General features: G+C 36.4%; 1 protein-coding gene across 1 annotated transcript; it reads left to right on the top strand.

Annotated features, from left to right (window-relative positions):
- Nucleotides 1–5,016: 5,016 nt before the first annotated feature.
- On the top strand, nucleotides 5,017–11,965 carry LOC117923891. The gene is made up of 6 exons (XM_034842385.1): nucleotides 5,017–5,238; nucleotides 8,242–8,436; nucleotides 8,990–9,106; nucleotides 9,278–9,427; nucleotides 10,507–10,565; nucleotides 11,148–11,965. Exons 1-6 carry the CDS (start codon nucleotides 5,017–5,019, stop codon nucleotides 11,281–11,283), a joined length of 879 nt encoding a protein of 292 aa, XP_034698276.1. The 3' UTR covers nucleotides 11,284–11,965.
- The last annotated feature ends 291 nt before the right edge of the window (nucleotides 11,966–12,256 follow it).

Genomic DNA, 12,256 nt, shown 5'->3' with positions numbered 1-12,256 from the left:
GAGAGTCCTAATTGAAGGATCTACGGCTCAATCTACGAGGTGAAGATGGCTCTAAATGGATATGGGTGGACTTTAAAAGATCCCTAGCAGAAGCGATCATACCCTCCGGCGGTATGCAACCCTCTACACGCCTCCAAAAAGACGAGGCGCTTCCATGCAAGGTGGTCACCACCTCCACACATGCACTACCTCGACATCCCAGGGGGTTTCCTATGGTGAAACCTCTCAAACTCTCAACGCTCAATGGTCGACTAGAGTGTACAGTGAATGGTGTGGGTGCATCCGATAACCCCAGAAAGCTAAAACGGGAAATGAAACACACTGGCCACACAACTATCCATGAAACCTAGCTCAGGGCTATACAGGTCTTCAATGATCGGACTCCAATCGACATCAAAGTGTCGCTCTCCTCCAGAATACTCCCATGCATCGATATAGCCCGTCGCTAGACCCTACTCCTAATCTCTGGCTCGGTCAGAGAGCAAGCACACAGAAGGTCTCACACTTGCAATAATGAGAACCGAGATGAAAGGAATGACCGAAACCAAGAAAGTTGGAGGTAAGGGGATAAATGTGCTACCCACAAAGACAAGCGGCATGCAATCACATAGAAAAATGGCAGTCATGCAACATACAATCAGACGGTGCTCAGATATATCACCATGTACACACAAAATAAGCGAGAATATGACAATCAAGACAAATAGTGATATAAACATCATGCTCAAGGACGATCAAGATAATATACAAGCAAATGAATCAACATGTCCAACCAAATGATATACAGTGGTGAGTGTATGCATGTGAGGTGACCAGAACAATCATGGCAAAATCAGAGTCAACGTGCTAAGCAATACAAGACGATCAATCAACAACAATCCAACATGTCTATGTCTCAAACGAATATATCAATGAAGCGCATAAAATCATGGTATTGGAAAGCTCAATCAAGACAAATTAGTCAACATAATCAACATGTCAAAATCCCAAATAGATATAACATCTAAGCATGCATAAATAAACTCTCAATGTGCAATCAAGAGATGGACATCCACTGATCGACTAATCAAATGCCATGTTTGCTTCATCCTAAGTTCAAGCTTGACCCTCTAAATAATCCCCAGTGGAGTCGCCATTTTGTGGACCCCGCATTTTGGCTCAATGAGTTTTCCACTTGATGGCGAGCTTGATTTTTATTTCGAAAAATGATCTTTATTGATTAAGAAAAAAATTGACTTGGAGTCGCCACTTATTTTTGTTTTATTTTTAAAGGGTAAACAAAATAATAAAGAAAAACCCTAAGTGTGACTCCTTATTTTGGAAAAGGCGGTCTACGAAAAACCGGATCGGGTTCAGGGGTCAGGTTACTTATCGGGAAGGTACGGTAAAAAACCGTAGCACCCCTCTAAGCCCCTAAAGTCAGGTCTCTACTAATAAAATGAAGCAATCATGGCAATTGATGAGTAAATCAATGAATACCCAAAGTGATCATGCACGTATGAGAGTTCGAATATGCATGGACAATGATCAGATGGAAAGTGAGTACGTACCTCGGCAATAAGCCACCATGCGCTATCAAGGGGGAGGGTTAGTGCACAATTAAGGAATAATAACATGCATGTCAGAGAGTCGGATAAATAAATCATGTATGATAACCAAGTCAATCAATCATATAAATCAATCGATCATAAGATCATGTATGTGGGGCCCCCACCAAAGCCCGATTATTTTTGCATGAATTAATTCCATAAACTCCATTATTCGGAATTACGGGATTGAATCTATGCTTATTTCAAAACATTTTAAAAAACAGAAGAGTTGTGAAAATTGCTTGCCAGAAAGAAAGATGACAACAAAATTTTATTGGAAATGGGACTCTTGGGTGATCTTAAAAACTCTAAGGATGAAAGATAGGATGCTTTGAAATGGTTTTAAAAAAAGAAGTTATAAAACGAGGATCCGGACATGTCTGACGGGGGAAGTTGAATCGCCTCCCTCTCCCATCCGGTGTCAGGCGTCGGAAGTGAGACACTCGGAGAAGGTGGGATGTCGGCGGACAGAATTCCGGATGCGAGGCATCCGGAGAAGGTGGGACTTCGGCCGGACAGGATTCCGGATGTGAGACATCCGAAGAAGGTGGGACTTCGGCCGGACAGGATTCCGGATGCGAGGCATTCGGATAAGGTGGGACTTCGGTCAGACAGGATTCCGGATGCGAGGCATCCAGAGAAGGTGGGACTTCGGCCGGACAGGATTCCGGATGTGAGACATCCGGAGAAGGCGGAACGTCAGTGGACAGAATTTCGGATGTGAGGCATCCGGAGAAGGTGGGACGCGCTTGCATGAGAATAGAGATAGGGGTCATGCAGAGTGAAGACATGTGCATGGACATAAACACAATGGGCAGGCCACCAGCAGACGTGCCTCCACGTCTAGCCGACGAATATGCCTGGTAGTATGCAACCTTGGGTATTTGCTGACTGTGAAAGCTTGGAGAAAACCGAAAAGGCCTGTTCTCATCATCACTGAAAACCCAGATTCTAGCCACAATGAGGCCATGGCTTGAAGCTTCACGGAAAGCAGCTGAGACTTGAGAGCCTTGAGTATGCACTCAGGGAGGAAAAGAAAACAAGGGCATAACAGGATAGCAACAAGAAGAAGAACATGAAGACTTTAACCAACATATCGGACCCATTTCATCATTTCATCCATGGGTCCAACATCTAGTGAGTTAAGATGGAAAAAATACTCATCAGAATAGGGCATAAAACACAGCAAACTCGCCCAATATTTAATCAGTAATCACCAAAACAGAACAACCCAACAAGTAGAAATGAAAAATCACTGAGAATTAGACCTGGATAGTCTAAAAAAAAATGGAAAATATCCAAGAAAAAACAAATGGTCATACCTGGAAATCTCTCTTCTCAGCTCTGTGCCCTGGACTCTTCCCAGCAACTCTACGCTCCTCTATTCTTAGTTTCCTCTCCAAGTTCAGCCAATACGTTTTTCTCAAAACTCTCAGAAAAAAAACCCCCCTCAAAAAAACTCCTCCGTCCCTCTACAAGCCTCTCCCCTTCTCTCCTTCTTTGGATCTCCCTTTTCGATCTCTGCCGCAGCCACCTTTTCTGCCCCCCTACCATGCTGTCACCTCCAACGATCTTCTCAAAGCAAAACCCTCTGCTCCTCTACAATGTTGTCACCTCTAACGATCTCTGCAACAGCCACCTTTCCTGCACCACACCTCCTGCCGCCACCTTTTCCTGCACCACCCCTTCTGCAGCCACCTTTCCTTCTCTCTCATCCGCGCCCCCTAACGGCCTGCGGGACCCCCTTTCAGAAAGTTCCTCCACGTGTCAAAGTCCTATTGCAGCTTCAAAAAGCGAGGTTGATTCCTTATGGCCACTAAGGATGTGACACGTGGCCCACTAGGGTAGTGACACCTGGCTAAAAATGTGATCTGCAAAAACAAATAGGGAAAAAGTGACCCATGCCTAAATGGGGGTCTACAGATATGTTTGGTAACATTTTTAATTGCCATTAAAAAAAAAAATCAATTATTATCATAAACAAAATTATTTGAAAAAAACTCAAACATGAAAAATCATTTTTCTCAATTTATTCTTTGTGAAGGTTCTATGCATTTATACATAATGTGGACGTTCCAAAAGCATTATCTATATTTTTAATTATTCATTAAACTACTCTAAAAAAGTATATAAAAAAAAACACCTTAAAATTATTTTTAATAATGTGTTATAAGAATATATCCTAAAAAAGTAACGGGGAAAATTGGGTTTTGACCTACTAATTTTAAAAAATATAGAAAAATGAATTTCAAATTTTTATAAATCAGTTTTATTTTTCTTCATTTAAAAATATTTTAAAATATATACACTTTTCTATATTTCAAATAATTATTTCTTAAAATAAATTTTTATTTATCAAGATTAATTTTCAACTTTTATCTATTTAAAAATATTTTAAAATACACCTTTTATCTATTTAAAAATATTTTAAAATACTCACATTTTTTTATAATTAAAATAATTATTTCTTAAAATAACTTTTTACTTGTCAAGATTAATTTTCAAATTTTATCTATTTAAAAATATTTTAAAATACTTGCACTTTTTCATAATTCAAATAATTATTTTTTTTAAATAGCTTTTTACTTGTCAAGATTAATTTTCAATTTTTATCTATTTTAAAATATTTTAAAATACACCTTTCATCTGTTTAAAAATATTTTAAAATACTTGCACTTTCTTGCACTTTTTCATAATTCAAATAATTATTTTTTAAAGTAATTTTTTACTTGTTAATATTAATTTTATACTATTATCTATTTAAAAATATACATACTTTCTCATAATTCAAATAATTATTTCTTAAAATAACTTTTTACTCGTCAAGATTAATTTTCAACTTTTATCAATTTAAAAACATTTTTAAATACACGCACTTCTTTATAATTTAAATAATTATTTTTTAAAATAATATTTTACTTGTCAAGATTAATTTTCAACATTTATCAATTTAAAAATATTTTAAAATACACGTAATTTTTCATAATTCAAATAATTATTTCTTAAAATAATTTTTTACTTTTCAAGATTAATTTTCAACTTTATAATTGATTTATATGTTCAACTTAGAAAACAATTTTCAAGTTTAATTTTTAAATCAAATGTTAGTAATAAATGCAATAAATATATATTTCTTTTTCTGCCAAGTCAGCTTAAGTCTGCATTTAAATGTACTTTTCCAATTGAAGTAAACCCTAATGGCCTTTTTGTTTTCTTATTTAATTTTCTATATATGTATATACAAAAATAATATTCAATAAAATAAAAAATGAAGAAAAAACCAAAGTATAAAAGGGAATATAAAGGAGAGACCTTTTTTCTTCAGCTTGTTTTCACTGGAAAAGAAAAAGAAAAAAAAAATTGTAAGAAAAAGCTGCACAGAAAAATCAGTGGGGAGAAAGAAAAAAAAAAAAAAAGAAGAGTAACAATGACTACTCCATTAAGGCTAGTCTTGCCTCCTCTTGGCCTCACCAGTGCCACCACCACACCCATTGCCTCCTTTTCATTTTCTCCCTCCAAACTCCCAATTCTGTTCCATTTTCTCACTTCCCCCAGTCCGAATTCCTCCAACCCCTTCATTTTCTCCCCTTCTCTTGCTCTCCATAGATGTTTCCCAGAGAAAAGATCCACTCTTTCGTCAAGGCAGATGGTATACCTCTCTCGTTTTCTCTCTAGATATGTGGTTGCATGTTCGTTCCGTTGTGAAATGGTGTTTTGGGAAGTCGGTCTTGTTTGGTTTTCTGTTTGGAAGAGAGTAGTGTATATGTTTGGTGGTGTGAAATGGTGTTCAGGGAATTGGGTATTGCTTGGTTTAGTGTTTGGAATACGAAATTGTGTGTGGTTTGTTGTATCAAATGGTTTTTTGAGATTGGGTCTTGCTTCGTTTAGTGTTTGACATACCAAAGTCAATGTTTTTGTGATATGAAATGGTGTACTGGGAATTTGAGTTTTGCTTTGTTGTGTTGGAAATGCCAAGGTCTATGTGTTTTGTGATATCAAATGGTGTTCTCAGAATTGGGTTTTGTGTCTGAAATACAAAAATGTATGTGTTTTATAGTATATGATGTTATTCTGAGTAATGGTCGTTGTTTGGCTCAGTCTTTGAAATACAAAAATCCTTCGATTTTGAGCTTTGGATTTATCATGCACAGTTTGATTGGTATTTTGAAGGTAATTTTCTTGCTTTTGAGAGCCCAACAGAAAAAAGTTGAATTGATTTTAGTTCTTAAAAGCATGAAGGGTGCTTTCAGAACGCCAAGCAAATGCACCATGGTTTTTTGAAATAATAGGCTATGGTATGGCTTCTGTTTGTGTGACAGTGAATTGTTGAAACTTCGGTTTGTTTGTGTGTCCTTAGAATGTAAAACTTATCCAGTTGGGGTTTTAGATTTGGAACTTCTTGTCCTTTCTCAGCTATGGTAAACCTTTACCCTGCCACAAACTGGTCTGTGAGGGATTTAGCATCAATTCATGGGAAGGTCCTTCTGTTTGATTTTTTGTCAAATGTAGAAGTATCAAATTTGCTGGTGTAACTCACAGGGAATAGGGTTCTTAAAATAGGACCAAGAACCAGTATATTGTTGGGAAATGGGGAAGAGAGAGAGAGAGAGAGAGAGAGAGAGAGAGAGAGACGTTTAGAGTACTTCAGATTTGGTTCTCAAAGTACTTGAGATCATATGAGGAGAATGAAAGGACTAAATAGAGGGAAATAATAGAAGACAACAGTGAAAACAGTGGTCAGAACAAAGAAGGGTGCAAAGCAATCTCCAAGGCTTTCAATCATATAAGAAGGGAGATGAAATTAGAGAGCTAAGAAAAGTGCAATCAGAAGAGGTAGAGAAAGGAATAGGGATTTGAGAGACAGGAACGTCAAACAAAACTTTGCATGCTGTAACTGCCGCCTTTTTCAATTATGAATATAAAATCAAAAGTATTCCTGTTGTATGGTAGGACTAACGATAAACCACTTAACTGCCTTCCAAAGTTGGACTATTAATGGTCTAACATACGTGGAGACTTTTGTTCAGAATCTTGTTTACAAAAGGTTGAAGAACAAAATCTAAAACCTTGTATTAAAAATGTACTTATTTAAAATCCTTATTTTCCCTGTTTGAAGAGCATCATGGAGAAGGTGAGGATAGATTGGTTTGGCATCACCATGAGAACTGTACATTATGGTTAACTTTTATTTTGGGAAAGTTATAAATTTAAGTGGGGGTAATTTCCAGCTAGGAAAGTAAGAAATATGAGTTCCACATAAAATCGGCTGTCTTTACTTGGTTGGCAGCTTTGGATAGTCGTTCGGTGTTAGACCACTTGATTAATGAGACCTTGGTGTTTCTAATAATAATCATGTTTGAGAAGCAGTAGAGCGGATGAACATTTTTCCTTATATTGCTTTTTTGCTTCAGAAAGTGGGTTCAATCGGTGGTCCCACAGATTGAAGAGCGCTTTTTGCATTGTGCTTTAGAATGGAAATAAGAATATTAGAGGTGTTTGGAAATGCTCCCTCACTTGTAATTTTGGTGTTTTATGGTAGGAAAGGGATACATGAATCTTTAAGGGATGAGAACTGACTTAAATGAAGTAAAAAATTTTGGTTGTGTCAGTCTTTTTGTGTGGGATGTGTATGGTAAATTTTGGGTTACAACACCTTTTAAAGTCTTTCTTTTTTATTTTCCATTATATTGTAAATTTTTTTCTTTGTATGTCGATTGCCGGCATGATGGACTTTGTCCTTTCTTCTTTCTCTGTGTGCAATGAAGCATTAGAATTAAAAAAAAAATCAATTTGACCATTATATCTGTGCTTGGAATATTCCCTACAAATATAGAACTAGAGAGGGAGGAAGGCAAATTCTGCAAGAAAGAAGAGAGAGGTCATTCACCTAGGGAAAAGCAAGCATAGTAAGAAATGATAGAGTTTTACATAGGTTTGACAGAAAGAACAGTTTTGTTTAGTTTTTGTTGCTGGGAAATTAGGTTTCTTTTAGGAATTCAAATTAGGTTTCTTTAGAAGGTATATTAGAGCCACAAGTTCTCTCCAAAATTTGTATGTCCCCAGATCAGGTGGCATATCAAACTTGATCATTATCATTGAACATTCCCAGAAAATATAATCTGGACTGGAATGGTCACTGGATTTAGAGTCTTAAGTGAGCAAGCTTATCTAATCAAGGACCATTCTATCTAGTTAACTTTCCAATGTCAGAGAACTTCCATTTGCACAAAATTAAATGATTGATCATTTCTGATTCATTGGCTATTATCTCTTTTGAGATTGAAAGGAGTCATGTTATCCTTAATGTGGAGTGAATGCCTTTTATGTTATGCACTAGATATAAATTGGACCTCAAATAGCTGGAATTTAAAAGCTTTACCACGTTGTGTGACTTGTGTCAAAGTTACACACGGCTGTCTCTTCTACCATGTAGTATAAAGTAACGACTTGAGCAAACATGCTCAAGTTATGAGATTTCTGGATATTGAGTAGTTTGTTTAAAACATTGAATTCCATTCCACAACAATCAACAAGTCCTAAAGCTCATTGTGAAATTACTTATCATGTGCAGATAGTTTTCACTATTTTTTCTATTTTAATTATGCCCTAATGATTTATTACCAGGGCTTCTGTTTTTCATGTACTGCTGCAGTGGCTTTGTGGATATATGAGAAGAGATCAGGACATGGATAGTTCAAGAAATGATGAGGTGAATGGGGTGCATATGTTTGGTTCTGATGATGAGGTGTTCACTCAAGTTCCAACCCAAGCCCAATCTGTTGTGGAAGGATCAGGGTCATTGCTGGTATCAGGGTATAAACCAGTCACTGATATGGATTATCTGCAGGTATGTCATTTTTTCGGCCTAAAAGTTTACATGGAGGTATCATCTTGAGTAGTTCGGAGTCAGACTTGGGTGTGTGGAGTAGTTCTTCAGTTGAGATATTGTTACCTCATGCTTTATTTTATTGTCTGATTTGGAAATGTGTAATATGTGGTTAAACCGTAACACCTTAAATGTGCTACTTTTCCGGATGCCTTGAGATTGAAAGTTTGGGACTAACAACAAAGGGGTCCCACTTAAGACATATGGACAGTAAACATTTGAATGATTAGATGACCTATGCCCATTTGATTTTTTAAATTTATTTAAGATTTTTAAAATAAAATTTCTTTCTAAAATTTTCAGAGATCTGGTGTAGATTAATCTGACTGTGATGATGTTTTTCTTTGAAATCTCTTACATGAATCTGTCTTTTTGTGGGTCAGCAAAGTCCTTATTCTCAAGTCGCGTGCTTGACCATAATTCCGTATGATTCTCTGTTGCAACATGGAAGCACCCTGCTTTCCCCTTTCTGCTAATTTCTTTGGGTATGCCTATATTTATTTTATTTTTGCAGGAGTTATTGGCCATTCAACAAGAAGGGCCAAGAGCTATTGGCTTCTTTGGGACACGAAATATGGGATTCCTGCATCAAGAACTTATCGAGATCCTGAGCTATGCTATGGTTATAACTGTATGACATTGGAACTTCAGTCTAGTTTATTTTATATGTAACATTATGTGCTCGTCAGGCAGACCAGATGTTTTCTCAGTACTGGATCTTACCACTTTCATGTTGGCTGCATGGGCGAGTATATGTTCCTGATTTTCAAGGTCATTGCTTTACCGTAATTTTTTCCTGCAGGAAAACCACATTTATACATCAGGAGCATCTGGGACGAATGCGGCTGTTATAAGAGGTGCTTTGAGAGCAGAGAAACCAGAACTGCTTACTGTAATCTTGCCTCAGAGTTTGAAAAAGCAACCTCCCGAAAGCCAGGAACTGCTGTCTAAAGTAAGATTTGCTCATGACTTTCTCTTGTTTCATTTTTCATTTATTGAAAATTAAATACCTCTGCTGCTATCATTCCCATGATTCTTTCACTGTCAAAGGTATTAATGACTACACATCTAGTCTTTTATTTGATGTGTTTGATCAATAATTAGTTTCGTGAAAGGAAATTGTACTACTAGAAGTTCATAATTTTTCCATCCATGATTTATAGTAGTTTCTATTTCAGAATTAGGTTTGCTTTCTAATGTCATGTTGTGATCCTCATCAAACAAATATTTAGAATTTTTGCCACAAATGTGTGGCATGTGTTATTAAACACCACCTGTGATGAAGAACCAGCTACTTCATGGCCCACTTAAAATGATCACAATCAGATGATTTCAAACCATCCAACATTTTGCAGAAAAACTTCCTTTAAAAGGAAAATAGGTGTGAAACAGTTTTATCCTGAACTTTTACCTTTTTCTTTATTATCTTTTGGGTAGGATTGATTAATTTTTGGGTCAAGTTTTTTATTTAAAAGTCATGTTCACAATGAACTGAGTGCTTTTAGTTATATAAAACTAGATCTTCCATTTTTACGAGATGGTATCGAGCACACTCCTTGTGTGGCTATGGTTGAGCCCACATGAAACTTTGATTAGTCAGGACTTAAAAACTTTTACAAGAGAGAGGCAAATGTAGTAGCTAGGGTCTTTGACATAGTTACTAATCTAACAACCATTGCTATAGTAGATAGTTTTTTAACCTATCAGTATCATTGTGGACTATGGCCCAACCAGGGATGACTAGCAGCTGCTAATGGAAGAGTCCATGCCAGTGAATCAGCAGGCTGTGTATGGTCGGAATGTTCCAACATGAATGTTTCTCTTTTAGGATTGAGGGTCCATAACTATTGCTGATCTATTTAATTATGCATGCAAGAGCATGGATTAAATTGAGTTTCCAAATAAGGACAAATTATTAAGAATGTGGAATTGCAATGAAAATTAAAACTTAAACCAACATATTTGTTGGTAGGGTGCAAAAGAATGTTATTGGTGTTATCTTATTTATTGTTTTTTTGTGTGGATTTTCAGGTGCAGAATGTGATAGAGAAGCCTCACAATGATCACCTTCATCTGATAGAAGCCAGCAGGTCCGTAACAGCTTCATCTTTGTAATCTTTTAATGAATAGGACTAAGCAAAGAGTGCTTCCAAATTCATGATGCCCTTTATACACTCTTTTGCTGCTGTGAGAGCTTTCAACTCGCCTGCTTCCTTCTTATTGCTCTGACCCCATCCACAATTTCAAACCCTGATGATGGGAAATGGAAGATAATGTTAATCTGAGGTTACAACCACTGCAACACTGTGATCTGATCTCACTGTTTCTCACCATAGTTTGCTTCCATTCATCGGCCAGTAGGAAAATAACGGTTTTCTATTTGGTATGGGCTTTTGATTCATTTGGGCACTTCGCTTTGAAAGAAAAAAAGGACAAAGGGCTTAAGCTCCACTCATCTAGGTCCCTCTTCATTAGCTTGTCGGTTTATTCACCAGTTCTACCTCTAAGAGTCATATATCAATGAGCACACTTCTGGCATTACAGGACTAGACAGTTAGACCATTTATTTTACTGTCAGACTGCTCAGTAGCATTCTATACTTTAAATTCTTTTCTGGGTAAATGCAAAGAGGACTCTATCTGATCATTGTTCTTGTCTTGGAGAGACTGCAGGTTGTGTAACCTTGACATCATTACTTGTGTACAGCAAGTCATTTGCTTTGCCTTCCATGACAGCAAGTTGCTGATGGAAACATGTCAAGAGGCCAGAAACCTCCGAAAAATTGTGACTCTCTTCTACCTGGATTGAGAACCAATGCGCTCCTCTGCTCGATACATCAATTTCCATACACAGAGACGAAGAAAGGTGTTCTCTTTGTTGCTTTGTTCGGTTTTGTATGTAAATTAGGAGCCATCTTTCTTTGGAGATTGTTTCAATTTGTCTGTAAATGTAGGAACCATCTTTATATTGCAGATTGTGTTAGTGACAAAGAGGGCCCATTAGCTCTTCTTCCTATCATTGGGGGGGATAAAGATAGTGGTTTAATTTAAAAGGAAAGGAAGGAAATCTTAGAAATGTGTTCATACTATGATGCATTCATATCATAGTAGATGTGATATTTAATAATTACATGACACCCTTTTTTTCCTGGCCCTGGAGTGTAGCTTAGTGGAAGTGACCTTTGGCAATGAATCAGAGATCTCGAGTTTATATTGAAGTGGGTCTAGGATACAAGGATAGAAGGTTGGGTTCATATCATCAAGGATTTGCTTCGCTAGTAGTTGAGATTAATACCTGGTTGGGGTGGATTCTTGTTGGATGATTACATGGCATGGTTATGAAGGGCATCACCAAATAGGGTCTTATCATAAATGTCTTTGATTTTACGTAGGTATTTTATTTAGGGTTTGATTTTCATAAGGTTGCTCGACTTTATTTTCATTTTCTAGTCATTTTATTATTATTTGGCTATTGATATATAGATATATATACCAAGCAACTTCATGTATATTTGAAAGTAATTATTGTAAAAGTACTTTTAGTATGTAGCATTTTTTATTCTCAAATCAAACTATTTTATAGAATGTCAATGATCATCCCTCTTGAATTTGCTGTTGGTTAGCTACATTATTAGATGAGAGATGAAATAATAAATTTTATCCCATATTTGATTGACAATAAGATAGAATAAACAATTATATCTTATAAAAAAATGGGAAAAAGGAAAGAGGAGAGAATAACAAGAATGCTGAGAGAAAATAGAAATATCAATGAAAGAGAT

This window comes from Vitis riparia, chromosome 10 (assembly GCF_004353265.1).
Source record: "Vitis riparia cultivar Riparia Gloire de Montpellier isolate 1030 chromosome 10, EGFV_Vit.rip_1.0, whole genome shotgun sequence".
Classification (NCBI taxonomy): domain Eukaryota; kingdom Viridiplantae; phylum Streptophyta; class Magnoliopsida; order Vitales; family Vitaceae; genus Vitis; species Vitis riparia.
The sequence above is the reverse complement of the archived record's forward strand: the minus strand, read 5'-3'. Positions and strand labels throughout refer to the sequence as shown.

Excerpts from the sequence above, each read along its gene's own strand:
- LOC117923891 (XM_034842385.1), top strand. The coding sequence starts at position 5,017 with ATGACTACTCCATTAAGGCTAGTCTTGCCTCCTCTTGGCCTCACCAGT. Across the intron at positions 5,239-8,241 it reads CTCTTTCGTCAAGGCAGATG|TGGCTTTGTGGATATATGAG; the intron begins GTATACCTCTCT and ends GTACTGCTGCAG. Across the intron at positions 9,428-10,506 it reads GCCAGGAACTGCTGTCTAAA|GTGCAGAATGTGATAGAGAA; the intron begins GTAAGATTTGCT and ends GTGGATTTTCAG.